This window comes from Tyto alba, unplaced genomic scaffold (assembly GCF_018691265.1).
Source record: "Tyto alba isolate M040663 unplaced genomic scaffold, T.alba_DEE_v4.0 Super-Scaffold_16, whole genome shotgun sequence".
In the NCBI taxonomy this organism is placed as follows: Eukaryota; Metazoa; Chordata; class Aves; order Strigiformes; family Tytonidae; genus Tyto; species Tyto alba.
In genome coordinates, this window is record NW_024881278.1 from 18,605,041 (window position 1) to 18,625,700 (window position 20,660).

The following is a 20,660-nucleotide window of genomic DNA, read 5'->3' on the forward strand; positions in this document are numbered from 1 at the left end:
CTGTATGCAAAAGTGTGATCTCAAAAAAAGTATTTATTTTAATTTCTGTGTGGCTCAGTTCTCACCACTGGTGTTCTTTAGTAAGCTTTCTGCTTCTAGACACAAGTATGCTTCCTACCATGCTACTCAACGCTACTGGCATTCTTATGCCAAATTTATCCAGAATATAAGCCTTCCTTACTTATCTCCTCAGGGGAGTTTATTTAGTAAGCTTTTCTGGAAGGCTAGAACAAACTGTATGTAAAACGTAGGGATGGTTACCACCTTCTTTTAAAATATAAATAAAAGAAACACCTCCATGAGATTTTATGCAATAGTGCAATTCTCTCGGGATAAGGGGAAAAAGAATTCAGTTTATTCTGCATAAAGGAATTTAAACCCACTTCTTTCACCTTCCTGAAGAGAGCCTATCACTGGGACTCCCCCAGTTCCAGCAAGCCACACTTAGAGATCACCAATTCTAATACATTACTGGACTCAAGTGTGCTGTCCCGTGACTGTGCCTGGTCTCTAGGAAATGATACTGAGCTGGTTTTGTTGTTCTCACTTAGCCAATTTATGCAAAATAAGGTTACACTTGAGTGTTATAAATAACAGTATACTCACATGGGTGTTTAGAATGTTTAACATCCCTTGCCACCAGCAGAAAGAATTTTACTGAAAACAGGTAAATGACCTGTTTATCCCCAGAGCAAGTACTGAGTTTATCATTATGTTTTGCCTTCCTATTGCATAAAGCGTTTCTTCAGAGTCAGTTAGCTGCCGACTTCCAGCTGAGCCCACACTGCCAGAGAAGGGCACTCCAAAGGCATCTTTATAGTGCAAAGACTAACCCACAGCAGGCAGGATGCAAGAGAAGTGGATCCCAGCAGCGGAGGGCTGTGGCAATTAGTTTGGAAATTGTTTTGGCTTAAGTGCCTACTAGCTACATGGGAAAGACAAATCACCTTGAAGCCTAACTAGAATGAGATGTAGCTACATGTCTTATTGTTTCTTTTCTCATACCTCTCTCCAGAAGTAGTCACTGATTTTTATTTGTATCTTTTTTTAATCTTAACATTTTAGTAAAAGTAATTAATTTTATTTTTGACTGAAAGCTAGTCAGAGCAAAGACGGATTTCAGGATGGCTGACAAACCTTAAGCAGCCATCTCCTCAGGATGTGGCAAATCCTTCAGTGTATGTCATCCTATTCTTACAAACAACCCAAGTGTTTCCTCTAGCTTGTAAAATACAATCTGCTTACTGGAAAAAACAGACTCCAGGTAGGAGATTAGTCCCCCACTATCAGTGTTAATCAGAACCTACTCAGCAGGCATCAGGATAATGAGATGGCATGAGATTCAAGGGACCTCCTTAGATTTATGACAATCCCATAATCCATCAGGCATTAAAGAACTCATGTAATCCCAGTTCTTCCTGTAGAATTCAGGATTTGTGAGGTGGGAAAAGGGCAGAGGGAGAAAGAGAGAAAACACTCCTAGCTTATTGATTATGTATTCACTTGGCAAAGACATGAGTTCCTGCTCCAAGGACTGTTTATGCATTTTAACCAATGACAGTTTCAATTAAAAATCCAAGTACAGAAACAAATTGCATCTGATCACTTCTACAGATATTTATCACTGATATCCTCAGTCTTAGTCAGCAAACACTACACTGACACCACCTCCCTTCAAAATCTTTACCAAGTTTACTTGTTTGGCATTCAAGAAGACAAACCATTAAGGATGCTGCAACACGCAGAAAATTCCTGCTAACTCAGTTCAAACAAAGTAATTAACAGAATTAATCAATTTCAAGTGAATGAGATCAAAGAGATCTCCCATCAGTTGACTGTTTAGAATAACTCAAGGAAGATTAATTTCTATCCCAGTGTTCTCTTGATCCCAATAGGTTCTTGATGACAGAAGAGTAGAAAGCTTTTTATCAGTCACTTTCCTTATTACTTGAATACCTTCTGTGTACAAGGATCCACACGTTCCTCTATTTTTAGACAAGAAGGCAACCTGTCAATAACTGCTGAACTACTAGCCAAAATGACCACTTAGGGAAGAACATATGAACGATATCAGCTGTGTAGAATATTTAACCGAAAGCTATACATGGAAAAACACAACTTATATTTAAAGTGTCACGCCCACCCATGTTTCTCTTAAAGAAAATAACATTAAAACCGTGTATGACAATTACTGATGAACTAACAGCAATGCATCCTTCAGCATACCACTTGCACATTTTAGGTAGGCATGCATCTATATTATCTACATATACTGCATTTATACACTAGCTATAAACTCTATTACTATAATATTAAAACATTATATTAGTATATCATTAGCAGTTTATAATAATGATATAAATACTGGTAGTTTAATAAACTTGTTTATACACTCCTATTATGCAACAAAGATAGAGCTATCACTTAGCTGAACATTGGCCTTGAAACGTGTGACTTTCTGACCTGCAGCATGGGACTCCCTATCTTACCACGTGCTCCCTAAGGCCCCTTACTACAGATATACGTACAAGATGCTGCAGTAGTAAAGTCTGTACCTTTATGTTCCTTAGGCTCATACTCATTTAATGCTACAGATTGTATAATGTCAAGCTGGAGGCTGAAGGGTCACCAGTTTGTGAAAGGAATTACATGTTCTAGCTGCCTGAAGAGACGGAGAATGAGGGTAGGTGACCCAGTCTTTCTTCCAGTCCAGATTCACATCTCATCAGTTACTGCATATTGATGTGATCTCACTGACTTAAATTATACCACTGTAAAAGTCAGTCAAGCTTTGGTCATTATCTCTTGTGATTTCACCTTGGCTCTTACGGTCTTTGGGCTTAGTCAACACAGTGATTTAAGAGTCACCATGCTCTGCACTGATGCACCTAGCTTTAGTTAAACACAGCAGATGTAGACCAAAGTTAGAGCCTGAGTTCCCTGTGCAACACAGGGGGAAAGTCAATCACCCACGAGAGGAACTCACACTGGTCTACCAGGAACTGCTATCGACCAGCCACTGGGCGATGCTACAGAAAAAGAAGTGTACTAAACCCTGTCAAGCACTGGGATTTAAGTCTCTCTAGGGAGGATCTGTCTGCACTTCAGAATCCAGATGTTGTTTTGGTGGGCTTTTTAAAGTAATTGACAAGGATGGAGTAAAAAGTGGGAAGAGAGGGAGGAAAGGGTAGGAACAAAGAGCTAAAAGGCACCACTCAGTGAAACTCAGTAGCTGAAGCATCCACCCAAGAGACAGGAGAGGAGATCTGGGCTCACATCTGCCTCTCTGTGAATGGCTTAATCAGAATGCCATTGGGTGGAGTATTTTTAATCCCCAAATGTTTAGCTGCTTACGATTTCAGCAATAAAGCATTTACTATTGGTACCCATGTTCTAACAGGCCAAAACTGAACACTTTTATTCCATTTTTACGCATACCTTATTCAGACAAATTCCCATCGACTTCAAAGGAAACCTAAAAACTTACAGGCATTCAGTTCTCACATTATCTATGGCTCTGTCTATATTTATGTTCCCATGCATGCCTTGGCATGCCCCAGGGTCCTGCTGCACAGAGCGTTCAGACCAACGCCCGGCTGCAACATGCCACGGCTCATGCTCAGGCTCTGGGCTTGAGCTTCCCTTGGCATGGGAACTGGGCCTGAGAGGTGTGGGGGCCAGGGACTGGCGCAGGCCTGGGTCTTGCCCCAGTACAGCAGGGGTGTTCAGCCTGCATCTGCTTCTGAGCTCAGGGAAGTGGGAAGGACTCCCACAGACCGTGACACAAAAGTTGCCTACCTGCTTAAGAAGTTTCCACGGGTGTTCAGCAGAGCACAGCTCTCAGAAAGTACTAACTGTGGGAAAGCACAAAAGGCAAACTCTAAAAAAAGTGTACCTGGGTGAAAGTGTACGCAGATTGGTTTTGGATAAAGTGGAACTATGGTGGAAACCCACTTAACCATTGCATTCAAAATCAATATATGAACCAAGCCAAAACACAGTCATCCGTTAATTTAGAATGTAGGGCATGACAGTTATTCAAAGGGGCTTATTCCTTTAGTTATTACCATAAATTTTCTCTCTAGTACAGATGCCAAGTCTAGCTAGGTAAGATGTGTGTATTGTCCTCATTACAAAAGCATTTATACGTTAAACATTGTGAAGTGCTCTTTATTTCATTAATTCTTTGAGGTGGACAAGTGCTGTTATGTCCATTTTTATGAAAAAGACCTAGAAAATAGTGACTTGACAACATTACATAGGGAGCTCCCCGTGAACAAGAAATTTTTAACAGGTTGCAGCTTAGCTCTTTGTATGCTCAGTTGTAAATATGTGTTGAGAGAACTGGGCCATTTTTCTCCTTTGTAATGGACAATTGTTTCTAAAATTTCCAAAACATATAATGGATATCATGATCATAGATAGAAAGTTTCTTTAATCATGCATGTATGTTTAACAACTTCTGATCTTTGTTCTACATTTTCCATAGTGTTCTCTTACAACTGTAATGACTATTTTAATTTTCTTTTTTCTTTATGAAATTTGCCTTATAATTTTTCCTTTGCTGTCTATATCTTAATTTAGTTCTGTTTTTTTTTTAATCTGTTTTTCTTTCTACCTCCAAGTGCTTCTGGCCTTCTAGCTTATACATTCTCCCTGTGAGATGAAGTACCACACATTTTTCCAGTTTCCGTCTCCCTCAATAATAAGTAAAATTCTATGTTTTCAAGAGACTGCTTTGTAATTGCATTTAGTTTGTATACAGCTATTGTGGAACTGATTTTGTCACTGCACAACCTGGGCTCTTTTGTTTGTATTCAAAATGATTTAAGATTTCATATTTACCTAGGTATCAATATCTAATTTGAAGCAGAAATGTTTCCATTCATGTTCAAGGGGATATTTCAGTCATCTGAAATAGCTCTCTATCTAAGCAATTTCCACAGAACAATCTTCTTTACTGTGCAAAATACTTAAATACCTTTTAGGTACAGTTTCCCACAGGTAGTCTTGTTTCTTGCCAAAATAGTACCTCTATTGAAGGCCAGGCATTGTTTTCCTTCCCATTGTTTCCTTCAGGTTTAAATTTTCACATTACTTCTTGCAAATTCATTCCACATAAGAATTCAACTGTTGGAGTTTTATTTTTTAATGTTGTCAATCTATTTTTTTTTTTTTTACTAAGACTTATTTGTCAGACCAACCTACTGTGCCATTACCTCTTTTCTTTCTAAAACTTGAATTCTCATCCAAGTATACTGCAGCCTGGCAAACTAACACAGCTGTTCCTAAACATAAGTCAGAATTTCATACAATGTTTCTCAGTTTTGGTGTCTCTACTGCAATCTGATCTCAAAATTAAGATCCCATAAACAGGGAAAAAACATGGGTTTTTTAATAAATATTAAATAAGTTTCTCTTTTGGGTATTTCACATGCAATTGATCCACTCAGAATTTAATTCTTTCAAAGAGTGTGACTCTCTTGATTTTTTCTTTAGTGCAAACTGGTAATTAGACTGGTCTTCTTTAATTGTAGGTTATTAAATAATATCCACTGCCTCTGGCCTTAGGTTACTGGAAAAAAAAAGAGTAGCTAGCTTTTGCCCACCTTTCTCTTAAGAAACTTTTCTTTTTGAAGAGACAAAATTCTCCTTTAATCCCTCTTCCTGATGCATTTCTTAAGAACCCCAGATGCAATAGCTGTAGTCCTTAGCTGCTATTCCTGATCCTTCATCCCTCACAGTTTTTTCTATTTTTCTGACACTGAATGCGTGTTTCGTTTTCTGTCTCTTCTTCAGATACCATAAAGTGCTCTTGGTGGTAATTAATGCAAGTGCCCAGGTTGGATCTTGTAACTGTGATGAATTTTCTAATTGTAACGGGTAAACTGACAAATATATATTGGGTATATGTAACACTGGAGCTTCTGAGGGAGGCAAGCTGATGCTTCTCTTCTTGTTCCTCTTGCTGTTGATCTGTTCTTGTTCACAGCGATACATTACACAGGGAATGTTACACTTCTGCCTAAGACTATTCAGAATCCAATTATCCTTAAACCTTTGCTTCAACCTGAATCTAAAATAAGCTTTGTGGCCATAGGAAGGAGATTATTATGAGCAGTAGGTCTCCTGTAAGTGAATGGGGAGGGTAAGCACTTTCTGAAATGAACACCAAGTAGCCAGCCCTTGAGCAGAAAGCCACCAAACACCATATATTTGGGGTATTGATTCTTTCAGACCCACCTGCAAACGGCACTACCCATGTGGGCCAGTCTTTTCTGGTTCCTGATCCTGGTATCATCACTGTATGAATACAAAGAAGTGCCGCATAATAAGCTAGGCCCTTCTAGTCTTGTTTTAACCAAATTTATTAGAAGTCCTGTTAAATCCACCATCTTGTTTATACTGGTTATTTTTCTCTAGTATCAACAATACATAGGAGGTGGGGTTTGGCCAAAAAGTGCTGTAAGAGTGCTGCATGCCAACCCACAGGCCTCAGTGAAACATCAGTGGGAAAAGAGCACTCAGTTCTAGTCATCAGTGCTCCACAAAAATTAACCCAAAGAGGAGCAGAAAAGATTTCTAGATGGATTGTGTCAGAGGAAACTGCAAGAGCTCGGCTCACTTATTTTAGCAAAATGAAGGCTGAGAAGACATCTGACTGCTGTGTGTAGATCAATCAAAAAGACCTTTTTGAGCTAATGGACCATGTTGGCACAAAAACAAAACCATTCTGTGAATAAATTTTGGCTGGAAATCACAGAAAGCATGAGAAGAGCCAGCTTCTAGAACAAACTCTCAATAGGGAGGATGAGAACAAAAACCTTAACATTGTAAAATAGAGGCTGGTCAATTTATAAAAAAGATTTATCTGACACGCTGCCTGCAAAAACAAGAGATTGATCTCAGAGGCTCAGTGGAGAGGTAGTCAATCTTCCTGATCCCATAAGCCACATTCTCCAGTCTTCACAGAGCCACATGGACTTCAGAGAGCTGTGGGGAGAGTGGATAGCTCAGCAATTCCAGATCTTTTACTGTTCCCTTGTGGATTTGGGCTGGATGGCCTCTACATCCCAGACAAAGTCATGTCCATTGGCTCATGCTCCCCAGCAGCCACCAAACCAATACAGCCCACTGCCACGTGAGCACTGTAACCCCAGCATGGGAGTTCATTTGGAGTGCAGCACAAAAAAAAACAAGACCTTCATCCCAAACCCTTTTAGTCACATACACTGAGATGTAGCGTTCTTCTTACCCACAGCTCTCAGGTACCAGGCCACCCCTTCTCCAGACTAAGGAGAAGAAAAATCATCTGGAAGAATATCTTTTAAAATAAGGTATTTTTTTAAAGAACATGTTCTCTGGTCTCCTGTATTTTTAGCAACAGTAGCACTAAAACCACAGTGAAAATTGAACGTTTTATGCTAAGTTATCATCATCAGGGTGAAACACTGTACTGATAACTTGAGAAGATTTGAGATCTAAGAGGCAATAACGATGTCCTGGACTGCATGTTCTACCAAAGCCAAAACACTCACAGCCAGTAAGTGTCAAAGCCAAGGATATGTGTAATTTATTAATAGAAGATGAAGTTATTGCTGAGTTAAGAAGTAGCCTCAAGTTACTGGTGTAATTAAAATTGTGATTAAATATTAATATGAATGAAAAAATTTAAATTGTGAGCTGTCAAAGTGCCAAGTAAATAATTTAAGGATTTAAAAAGCAGTGGGAACACCCTTTTTCTGCTTTTTTTATTTCTTCATATTACTAACCCTTTTTTACCCTTTCTAACATAATCCTCACACACTTCTCTGATATTTACATAGGTTAGCAAGGTTACTTTCCCCTACAATATACTTCTGTTTATAATACGTGTTTGGAAATTACAGAAGAGGCTGTGCTTGTTCCCATGTGAAATAGAAAAAAAATGCCTTTGTGAATAGGAGGACAACCCTTTCTGGGGCAGTCACAGGGAACAAAATATGTGTTTGTGCATAGATCTGGGAAAATGAATCAGAAGAGTGGGCATGGGCTGACTGTGGGTTGTTCAGTTATCTAAATGTTTTGTTTTCAGGATTTTTCCATCTCCATTTTCTCTGCTGTTAAGAGTTACTCTTCTTTCTTTGGGTAAATAAAAACCTTTCCTTGTTTCATCTAAAGGGTGTCAGAGGCTGATATGACTCATTTTCTGCTGAGGAGGATCTAAGAAGCCAGGCAATTGCCAAAGTTGAACTAAGAAGGCAGAGTGTGCACTGACTGCACAGGTAGTCAGAAGCTGGATCTTCCCACAAATGTGAATGCCCTCTTCCACATACTGTGAGAATGAAAACTTTTTAAAAACTGGTTTTTTTTTTTTTGTTAAGAACTAAGTAAAAGACCCTCACACATCCCACAAAAGCAACTAGACTGTAGGTCAGGACACTCACCCGGAATAGGGAAGAATCAAGAAATAGTATTAATCTGCTTGATCCAGCACCTTAACTAGCCTGGCAGTATCAAGTAGTTGCACTGTTGTATCCATGGTGGATCCAAAATGAAGGTTCCCATGGGAAGTTTCAGTTAGACCAGCGCTTTCTTGTGTGCAAAGGTTTTTTCTGGAAGAACTGGCTTCTGTCATCAAAGGCATTATATTACACCTCCAAAAAATTTCTCACCATTTCCAATTCATGGTAACAAAGAATAGCAACAAAGCCCTGTCCCCACTATGCCAGATGTGCATTCCTTCTGCCTAGTTCTGTCTGACACCAACCTGGATGAAGGTGTTTGTTAGTCTTTCATGAGTGTCATACGTCCCTGTTACTATATGCTATCTCTGCAGTGATGCAAATAGGCACCCATAGCTAGAGTACAGGGTATAATTACGTCCATGCACAAAAGCTGTGCATGGCTAAGGCACTATGCAGTGTCAGATAAACTCAGTAAAAGCAAAGTTCCCACCCCATCATTTTTCCCATAGATTGTGGGAAACAGAGCCCTGATGCACACTCTAATGTTAGCTTAAAATGAAAAGTGCACAGTGCCCAATGGATCAGTAAATACATTTTGGAGAAACCAACACAGAGATTTCCAGATAAATGCCTATCTAGTTGGAGGATTTCAAAAGGATGGTTGAGAGTTCAGCAGAGAAGACAGTAGACTTCCCTCATTCTTAACTCTGAGGATGGCCAACCTGTGCCAGAAACAACCCTCTGCTTAAGAGCGGGTAATTTTCTGTCTAGGGATCTGTCGTACAGGCTGCCTTACAGCACACTCTCAAGTCATACAGCTGGAGACATCCACAGTTCTGCCATCACTCTCCTATTACAGCCCTGTCTCCCCATAGCTTTAAATATACTTGAGGTTTCACAAAGAAGTTGTTCTCCACCCACAGCTATAACCAGAATTTCTGCAGTATTTGTTATGGTTTACTAGAAATCCCAAATACTTTTGCAAAGCCTGTTGATAAATGTGTTTCTTGGATATGGCTGCATTTTTCTTTCCTGTCATTATATCTCTATTGAGAGATATTTTATATCCACCAGTTTTCAGTTCGATCTTTTAAGCCACCCTACTCCATGGCTTTGCACCCTTGTTAAGCACGTTTGCATTGTGAAGATGTTATCTTCCTTGCACAAGTGCTCAGTTCTGTATGGAAGCAATAGCATCTGTAACATATAGGAAACTTCTATACAGAATTTAATTCCTCATCTGTGTGCCTTCTTTTTACCACATGATAGCACCCTGGGTGTGCTCTTCCTGGTGTTATCCCCTTCTGCTGGATACTTATTTCTGTTGGATAGAAACCTGAAGTAGATTCTTGCATATAACTATCACAGCCTCCTTACAGTCCATATGAGGACAAGATTAATGGAATGAAGCATATAAATGACAAAAAATTTATATTTTACAAGGTCAACAGCATATGGTTTCTTCTCTTTGAGGATTTTGCTTATGCTAAACCAATTTTTTGTCCTTATATTCTTAATGGATAGGCTTTTCAGATGCAATTTTTATATATATTTTATATTTTTTAAGAATACTATTGCTAACAATTCCTTGTTCATTAATCTATTTTACCCTTGGTAAAAAGGCACAGGTTATATATCAGCTCCTTTTGGATTTTTTAAAATCAGGTTGTGTTTATGTAGCAAAAGAACCAAGACCCTTGCAGGAGCTCCAAGTAGCTAAAGAAAAAATTCCTCGTACACTTGCTATACAGGCAAATGGCAACACAGTTCACAAGCAGTGCCCAGGCAACAACAAAGAAAAACTGTCTAGTAAAATATCTGCAGTGAAACACTGGTTTCACTGAGCTTCAGTATTGATTTCAATGGAGTTTTACACTTAATTTTCCTTCTGTGTCATACACTTTGGCAAAAGCAAGAATTTTGTCCCACCTTGAAGAGGACAAGCCCTGTTACTTTCTACTTTGGTTCAGTGGCCTTTATTGCAAAGGCTGAGAGCTGACCATTCCTCAGTATGACACAGAACCACCATAAAGCCATTGCTGTCACATTCGGTGGTAATTGCCACACTCCCCAAAATGACTCAATCCCAAGCAGCACATACAAAGAACAAGGGAAGCATTAGCACACACTATCTCCTGAATGTCTTGCCTCTCTGTGTTTGCTGACGGTACGAAGAGAGATGATCATGCCCCAGAAGACAGATGGCAAAGTATATCTCATATTCTGAGATACCGACTACAGCAGGGCTGAGCTACGTCAGCAGAGCTCTTTGGTGAGGCCCTTCTCTGCCATTTTCTTGCAACTGTTCTGTTCATAGGAAATTGCATTCCAGAGGTCATCACATCCAAGCAGCAGAGACACATTAATAGGATTTTACTTTCAGTCTCCTACAGTTTAATTTTTACATGGGCTTACTGCCTGACTGGAGTTCTTTGGAAGCAAATGCTTATTCATGTGAGAGATCAGACTACGTACACCAGGCTCAGCCAGCAACATGTGCACACTACAGATGGACCCTGCTGATCTGCCTCCCTTTCTACAGGAGAGTTGGACAGAAGCAGTTTGGGCAGCACTGACACTGTAATAGTCAAATACAACTTCTTACTCGAATGTGTAACCAGGTGTTCAAGGCTCTGCTTTCTCCGTGTGAGAGGAACAGTGGGGCTGAAGGCAGATCTCTTCTGGTATATGTGTGGGTTAGCAGCCACCATGGCCTCGTTGACTTATGCCATGGGAGTACTCCAAAAGCAGGGTGAAGGTTCAACTCTCAGAGCTATTGAGACTGCACAAACTCAAGCCATGTGTTTATAGATGGGGATATAATCTGAGCTCCTGTCTTCCATGTGGCAGAGATCACCTGCACGACCTCTGGTATTGTCTCTGCATCCCTCCCACTACTTCTGGTATGGTGGTAACATCTCTGAAGCAAGGAACAGGGGCAGAACAAGACTTTGAAGGGATCCTGAAGCAACCTCTTAAGAGTCCTTTGGAGGTAAAGTTTCAAGTCTGAGAAAACAGAGCATGGTGTCAGCACTTCCTTTAGCATTCTACTAACTTTCCTGTGTGTACATAAGTGCACACAATACACTAAGTTGTTTTGTGAGAAAATGTAAAGTAAATGGTAGGTGGCAAAATTGAAAGATCAATTTGATGGAATAATGGCAATATTAGCAAGATAAAATCATTATGTAGGCATGTCTCCCAGTGAGGAGTTTTTGTTTAGTAAACGTGCTTTTGTGAAGCGTGGGAAAAAAAGAGGTATTAGATGGAGCAGAGAAAATCCAAACAAATGCCCTTACCTCAACCAAACGAGAACCCAGCTCATATCTAAAGGCAAGTCAATGGGAATTTTGCCTTATTCGCCAGTGCTACAGTCCCAGGATCCCTTAATGATAATGTTCTTTATTTTATAAACTGTACTGCAACGCATAAGTGGTTTATCTCTGCTCAAATAATGAGGTCTCTATATAAAGTTAAGTTATGTGGTTTTACCAGTTTGCAAGAGATTTGACCTTTCACTTGCTTTTTTCTATTACCTACCAACACATTTTTAGACAGTGATACATTTATTGTTTGGAACATGATGAAAATGAAAACAGAACAATAAAACAACAATCATTTCTCAGTGGTATAAAGGATAATAAAACTGAAGATTCTGTGATTACTGTGCAACTCAATGAATTTTCAAATGAACAGTTCAGCAACCACATTCCATCATTCAAGTGACTGTTAATAAAGACTTTTCTCTGGTATTAACAGACACTCAGTTTATAATATGATACAGCACATATTACTCAAATCTTTGAGTAAGAGAATGAGTCAAAATATTTTTTCTGCTAAATAATCTACGCATAACATTTTTAGTACAAACATATGAAATAAAAATAACTTTTTTCAGCTTTGGTGCAAGGCTTGGTCCGCGTTAAATACAGAAATAAGTAACATATTTTGGCTTAGAACATAGGATTGGCAAGGTTTCTTCTACTTGTCAATCAATTCTGAATGGATTATTATGCCTGTATAGAATCCCACTGATTTTATATATGGATATTTACATACTTATCAGGTATCAGGAAAAAGTGATGTTATGAGTTCCCTTAAATTGCTTTCCAGCTGATCTGTCTGTGTCCAATATATTGTTCCAGTACAACTCCTAAAACTACCAATTCATTTTGTGGAAAAAATGCCATTCTTCTCTGGGCTTGTCTTCCCACCACACATCATCAGTAAAAAGTATTATATTATAATCTTAATCCTGATCCCAAAGTAACTAAAGTAGTTTCCTAATTTAGTTTATGTATTCTGGATCACCTGATTTCACCATCAAGCTTTTAAATAAGTGACTGTTTTAACTTGTAAAGAGTCCAAGACTATGACAAAAAATAAACTGGAATCCAAAGAGATATTAAGATATATTCGGGGCTTTTAAATTGTTTTATATGCAGATTGGAATTTAAAATATGTGGCGAATTTCTTGTTACATGTAACCACCAACAGGAATTCTTCATCTAATAGAGGTCAGGTTGATGTTTAAAATAACTAGCATGGGATATACTGGTCTCCCTGAAAATCTCCTAAAGCAAGACATTCTAGATGACGGTAGTAGTCTTTAATTTGACCCCAAAATCAAACCTGGGTTTTTTGATGACTGTCACTTTACTGGCATATATTCAATTTCAAGGAATCACAATTCTTTTGGCTTTTAATTGCAAGAACAAATATTCTGTGGTAATGAAAGCAATACTTCATTCTTCATGATAGTTAATTTTTAACATGTTTCAGATATGTTTTTTCATTCAGAGAAAAAGTGATGTTCATGGATCTATAAACATATTAATCCATTTGTCTAAAAACAAAACAGTATCTTTAAAATATCCCCATATTTACCTGAAACAGGTAGAGCATATGAACCAACCTCACGTGTAGGCACCTTTCCTGTTTCCTCTTGCTTGCACTGGAATGTCACCAGTCCTGTGGCTTCACACTTGTACAAACCCCTACACAGACAAAGAATTCCTAGAACACAGTTTCTTGCCCGCTGGAAGCAGACTTTCAAGGTAGACTTTCAGCATTGTTGCTTGTTTGTAAATCCATTTCATAAGCCAGAAACAAAGATGTGGCTCCAAAGTTAAAACTAAAAAGCTGACTAAAAGTGCTACTTCATGGCCTCTGGTCACACACAGAGTTATCTGTTACAAGAGGACTATTCAACCAGGAAAAGAATGAAGCTCTTCAGTTTTAGCTTGACTTTAAGAAAAAAGAGGCAGTCCATCTAGCTTGATATTTGCTATGCACCCTCAATAGGGGAGAAAAGTCTTTCCTTTTAATTTAGGCATTAGTTAAAGTATTTTAGACATTATGGAGCAAAGAAACTATGTTCTTTTTCTTTTTAAAAACTTCTTTATTCTCTTTCTACTTTTTTTAACTAGAACTTTGCAAAATTTGATGCTTCAAGCTCATTAGTGGTAATTTAATGTTTTTGCTGGTTCATGTGGGTTAATGCATCTGGAGTTTTGCTTTTAATTTCATATTTTTCTGAGATAAATGTAATAGTTAAAATGGATTCCTGCATAAAGCATTATGGACTGGCAAAGGAATTTTGCTTTTGTGACTAAGAACAGCATGTTTTTATAGATCTGAGAGTGCAGATTCTTGCAGGATGTGAAAAAAAACATATTTGAGAGGTCAATTTTTAAAATCTTTCTCAGTGTTTCATAACATAGAACACATGAGTCTTTTTTAAAAAATAAAATAAGAAATATCAATTACTTAGTTAAGTGTCCCTGCAATGCAATGGATTTATTTCAAGAATTAAAAGACATAGTCTTCTTTCTGGAGGGCTGATTTTACTAAAGTTTAAGAAAGAAAAAACCTTATTGTTAATGCTGCTCTGTGAATTATCAGTGTTTCAGCAAAAGGATTAAAGTAACAATCCAGGACTTGATCTGTCACAATTGTCTCTTATTTTACTGAAGTGGGATTACTTCAGTCTAAGCACAGAAAGGACTTCGATTCTTTGAAGCATATAGGGATGGAAAGCAGCAGAGCTGTACTGAGGTCAGTTTGATCCAGTTTGATAGAGGCAAGAGCTAAAAAGCTGCCTGCAGAAAGCTCTGTGGCCAGGCACCCTCTTTCTGACAGTGGGGTCTCTCTTGCTTGGATTAGTACTCGGTTCTCTCTCTTCTTCCCCAGCCCGTACAGCTGAGCACTAAATGTCACAGCCTCGTTGCTGCTGGCTCTTGGCCACTCGCCTTCCCTTGGTCCCACTGCTAGAACCCTTTGCTGTGACAGTGTACCCTCGCACAGCTGCAGAGCAGCTTTTCATCTATCACGGTTACATTCATTTACAGAGAAGATAGCATCTACTTAATCCACTGAGTGCTAGTCCTGCTATGTCAAAGAATAAACTGTGACCAAAGCAAACTGATCTCCATCTCCTTCCAAAGCACACAGAAGAGAAGCTGAACACTAAAGGCAGGCTGATGTTCTGCAACTGTTGCCACTGATTTTGATTTAGCAGAGTGCTATTGAAATAATGCTTCAGGAGGCCAAAACTCAAAGCCATGGCTATTTTTACTCAGTGCTTATTCAGAAAAGTCACATTGGACTCTTTTGCCCAAACATTTGGGATTGTTTGTATCAACAGGAACCAGAACCTGCCCAAACTTTATGGGTTCTATTAGTCAAAGTGTGCAGACAGAACAGTTAGGAAAGAAATTTTTAGATCCTGGCCTAAACTCCTATGGATGTGAAAAAGGAGGTAGAAAAAAAACAAAAACAAAAACAAACCAAAACAAACAAACAAAAAAAAATCAATCAAACAAACAAACAAACAAACAAACAAAAACCAGCAAATCTGTGCTAGACCAGTATATTTCATTTCACTGTGAACCTGCAATTTATCTTTACAGGAGACACTGCATGAATAAAATCATCCCTCTCCCAGCCCACTCTGACTCTCTTTTAGAAAGATGTGCTTTATTTGAGCAACTCAGAAATCATGCATGGACAACTCTATGCATTTACTGTAATGTTTCATGCAGTAAGTATTGTATCAAAACACAAAATTGCTAAAAAGTGGTCATGACTACTTTAAATCATATATTTTTTTCCTCTCCACGAGTCAAAAATAAAGAAGGATGTAATAAATAAAACTGTGGAAGGAGGCCAAAAAGGTATTTGTCTTCATGTTGTTTTGTGGTTTACTGCATCATACGGAAGATCTCAGCATTATACGGTGTTGAATGTTACATGAATTTGCCTGTCAGCATAGAGTGGTTCTTTTCTCTTCCAGAAGTGGATGTAAGAAGTAAATCTTCTCTTTTAATTACAGATTAATTAAGATAGGAAGTGGTTATACATATGAGAAAATTAAACTACCATCTATTTTATCTATGTCAATCACATTAAAATAAAAGTATGAAAAGTCTACTTAATCTCAACATGATGCCTCTCAACTTCTCAAACATGCTTTGTCAGTACTGCTTATCTTTTTGACTTCATAATTTATAGGTATTAGGAATTAATTTTCATCTATTTTTTTTACTCTACCTTTTTTAAACCCTGTCTTATTATCTTGTCCCAGACAACTTTCAGCTTCTCCCTGTTCCAGCATTTGGTATACTTCCAAATTTAAAATTTGACTCCAGTAGAATTCTCACTGAGGGCCAGGAGAAACACAAAGCATACATAACAAGTGCACATAAATTTAAATAATCTCTGCAAACTAAGTCCTTGCAGCTGTAGTGGGCTAACAAACACCTGGCTATATTTATTGATGCAGGTCCTTAACTCACCTAGAAATCTAGAAAGTTTGAAGACCAATGGAATAATGGGACAGAAGCTACAATAATAAAACATCACCCATTTGGCTGGAGCATGATCTAGGACATACTAAAAATATTTGCAAGGTGAACAGTTAGTCAAACAATGAGTACCAGTGTTGCAACAACCTTCTACTTTTTCTCTTCCGCTTTCAAACATAATATCTATTTCTAAGGCATTTAGAAATATGAAAAATATTTTCTCTTTTTCATTCTCTTAACAGACTTTTCACCTCAGCTTCTCCAGTATCCTCAGAGAAAGAAGTTGAGGTGCTGTTTGTGATATTAGGCTGTTTATGATTCTTCCTTATTTCTGTTCTTAGTTTACCTTTCTCATCTTAGATTATGGCTTTTCTGGCAACACCTGTCTTACAAGTACTGAAACAGCACCAGTAACCCTGAAAATATACAGGTTAAATGTCTATTAGATGTAACCTTCGAAGCAAATCACATCTGATCTTGTTTGCATTATGTTTTGGCTTTCATAGTAAAAGGGTTTTGTGCTACAGCCCATGGCTAATATTTACCTCCACCTTCCTCTTACATGTGGTGCACCAACTCTCTTTTGAGATGTACTCTAATGTACACTTCAGATTTAATGCCATAGATAGAGAAAAGGATTGTGTCCTACTAATCCAAGCCCCTATATGAAACTTTCATTTCAGAGAGGATAGAGTTGCTACTTCCTTCCTTTTTCTTTTGAAAAGTACTTTTTGTTTTTAAATATTAAGTTGGTGCAATTTCACCTAATTGACAACAAATAACTAAAGTTATATTCACACATTCTATAAAATGCAGATTGCATAATATAGCACAATGGCTCTGATCCATTATGCTTCATTACTAGGTTGAAAATTACTGACACTGTACACTTTTCTCTTTAGTATTCTATCATTTTAAATTCTGATTACACTTTAAGTTACATTATGTAGTAAATAATCTAAAAAAATTCCCAGCCTGACATCTTACTAGCAGCGAGCAACACCTTCCTTCCCAGGTGGTCCTGTGGCCTTACTTAAATGCTAGTTAGGTAATTACATTCTGCCTGTCTGAGCTTTCCTTTAGACTTCACAAATGTGTTTGTCATTTGACATGAGTTTGTAGTGGTGCTGCAGGCTATGGAACAGCTGCACTCAGGTGCTACAACAGTCTTGGTACCTCAGTCTTTTCCAGTCTTCAGAATCATGGGATAAAAACTGATAGAAAATAAGTTGGTGATGGTGCTGCTTGTTTTTATTATTTAAAAATAAATGCTTGAGTTCATTAGCTTCCTAAAGATTCCTAAGTAGTCTTCCTAACTACTCAGTCTTCAGCTGTAATGCTAACGGTTATCACAGCCTCTGACATTATTTCAGAAAGCAATGTTAAACTGATTCTGGAGAAAAATATGTAATCGCTGATACTCAGAGAAAGCAGAGAAGGAAAGGAAGTAAAACAAGGAGAAATCACCATAGGCTGGGCTTTTTAATCAGTAATTCCAGCCTGAACATCCACATCCATGCTACATACCTTAAAGCAGTAAAAGGAGTATAAGATAAAGTATTCAATTAATTCAAGGAAAAGTGGTCCTTCAATAAAAAGGATTAAGTATTTTGGAAGGCATAATTTCAGCATAATTAAGCATTTAAAAGAAAGATAAACTCTAGTTCACTTTCAGAAATGTTGAACAGTAGACAGTGATCTGAAGGAGACACATAACTCTGCAAACAACAGAACTGCATCAAAGAATGAAGTTCCATTTATACAACTCTTAAGGTTCCATTATGAAGGTGATGAATTGTTTATCCCCATTCCAACATAGTTACTCAAGAATATCTTTAGTCTTATGCTCAGTGAGGAGTACAGACAACAAAGCAGAAGGAGAAAATTCCTGCTTACAAACAAAAGCCACTCATCTATCACATTGGAAGGCAGAGTGGACATTTTCTAAAAAAAAAAAAAAAAAAAAAAAGCAAAAACAAAACAAAAACAAAAATGCAAAAAAATACACAAAATAAAAGGAAATATTTTAAACCCAGAACAGCGCCTTCTGTGGTGGCTTCAAAGACTCATCTCTAATTCAGAAACCTACATTGCAAGTCCTTAGTCTAACAGAGATCTGCAAACAGATTTTCCTCTTTCATATGGTGTAAGCACTACAGCATTCATTTTTTCTTTGTCTGATTTTGGCTAGGATTTTCCTCGGGGCCCAAGAAAACTCTCTCCAGTCAAAACTTACATACCTGCTGATAGTTCCCAGATAAAAACACAAGGACATCCAATATCTGACTGCAGTAGGGACTACTCACACTAACGTGTTTAAGTGAAAGCATGTTTTAAGTGGGGTTTTTTGGGGTAAAGATCTCTGTTCAACAGTTTCTTAATTGCCAAGCTCCAAAATCATCATCGCATCATTATATGTAAATAAATATACACAGTATTTAAGTGATATTTGTGATCAGAGAAAAGTTAAGGATATCTCCAACTTCTCAAATAAATATTCTTAGTAATAGCATACTGGATAACTGATGCAATTTGCCTAAATTATGCCATTCAGATATAGCAAATCTTCAATACACACACAAGTGTTGTGTCTAAACAGACTATACTACAAAATCAAAATTTCAAAAGAAAGGCTGTTAACTAAAAGAAGACACCTTTATTTAGAATGTCATTGAGGCATTTTCTCCAATTTCATTATTAATCAATTAATCTAATTTTACATTCTAGTCCATCGTCTCAAGTTATGGAAACTGATTAAAATCTGTAAAGTTTAACTAAATTAAATATTTTTCCATAGTGGTGGTACTTACAGTAAAAATTATGTCTTGCTTGTGGGTTCCTCATTTGGTGATGTAATATTCAGAAGTCACCATGCTTTTGTTCTAAGATAAAGCATTTTCTTTATTGCTGCCCTTAAGGAGTCTTCTGAACAAGTCATTTCGTCATAACATATTCTCTTCTGAAGTACACGTATGTTGTCTCTCTGTATTTCCTGTCCAAAATATTCAATGTACACATTAAAATAAACTAGTAAGTTACTAATTATGATACATGGCATTTATATAATGTTTTACATTTTCACAGTACTTTACAAAGGGCAGCTGATTTAACAGGTCAGGAAGCACTTAGAGACCTGAACCAAAATTACCAAGAGTCTCTTAAAAGATTGAATAGTTGTATATCAAGTGTTCCAGAAGGTTTTAAAAGACCACACCTTCTTTACTATAAATGAATAGACGAAAATCAGTGTTGCCATTAATTATTCCTTTCTTAAGCATCATTCACATGAAACATGCATATGCAGCATGCAGCCTAATTGCTGATGAAAGATCCCCAGTATGTTATAGAGAGTCAGGTGTTCCTCAAAGAATAAAATTTGCTCCACTGTTTAAAGGAGAAGGATTTACATTGCTACAATTTCTGATTTAATTTATGAGTTTCCTAAATAGCAGTCAGAAAACAGTCATTTAAGCATCTTTTCTCAACTGTACCAATAGTTATTGATTAGGACAAAGTAGAAGGTAATAACATAATCTTTAGAGTTTGATTTTATTTTCTGTAACTTTTTTTTAGAAATTTAATTCTTCATTTCTCCCCCATCCACCCTTCCTTCCCATGGACTGTAGAATTATGATTATTCCAATTATAAATTTTGAAAAAGGACCCTGATTTATTCAGTATCCTACCTTCAGTTGCACACAGATTTGTCAAATTCAGATGTCAGTAATCTGAGGCATACTGTTTCTATTTTTACTGAATACCTAAAAAAAAAAATATGGTATAGTTTTGCCATATTCTAGAAAATCAGATCATGTAAAAATCTTATACAGAATAACTGGTCTTTTTAATGTCATCATAATATTTATGAAAATGTAATTGTCACAACAGTCACCTAACAAAGTAGACAAAGAATACTATTTTAAGTAATGTGATCATATGGAAGTCATATAACCTTATTATTAAATTTCTGATATATAATTTTAAATATATGAAGATATGGTGAAGGGTTAAGAGAATTAATGTAACTGTCTATCTCAAACATTCTGTAATCCACTTGTAAACATATGAATCCACAAACAAAGGAGATCATCAGTAAAAGAAATTCTGGCTTGACCCTTGAGACTTTAACGTGTAGCCGAACACTTGTGCATGCTTGATTTCCAATCCACTATTTATAATCCCAATTCTTTTATGGCCAATAGATGTACTTCTCTAGGCAAAAAGAAAACAATCTGAAAAAGCTGTTTCTGAAAGCTGTGTTACAGAGAACTCATTCCCATTCTTATTCAATTAAAAAGGAACTTTTTCTTGTGAATTAACAGGTTGGTAACCTGGGCCCAGACTCTGGAAACAGACCCATATGTGATAGCATTAAACCAATTATAGTGCTCACAGCCAATCAAATGAT

General features: G+C 37.4%; 1 protein-coding gene across 1 annotated transcript in view; it reads right to left on the bottom strand.

The window, feature by feature from the left end:
• Positions 1 to 20,015, bottom strand: part of KCNK2 (potassium two pore domain channel subfamily K member 2) — a 106,859-nt gene extending 86,844 nt beyond the window's left edge. The window contains exons 1-2 of the mRNA XM_032989539.2: positions 19,939 to 20,015; positions 19,063 to 19,244 (exon numbers count right to left, since the gene is read on the bottom strand). Coding sequence (XP_032845430.1) covers positions 19,063 to 19,096 — 34 coding nt within the window. The 5' untranslated portion in view covers positions 19,097 to 19,244; positions 19,939 to 20,015. The remainder of the gene's footprint in view (positions 1 to 19,062; positions 19,245 to 19,938) is intronic.
• Between the last annotated feature and the right edge of the window lie 645 nt (positions 20,016 to 20,660).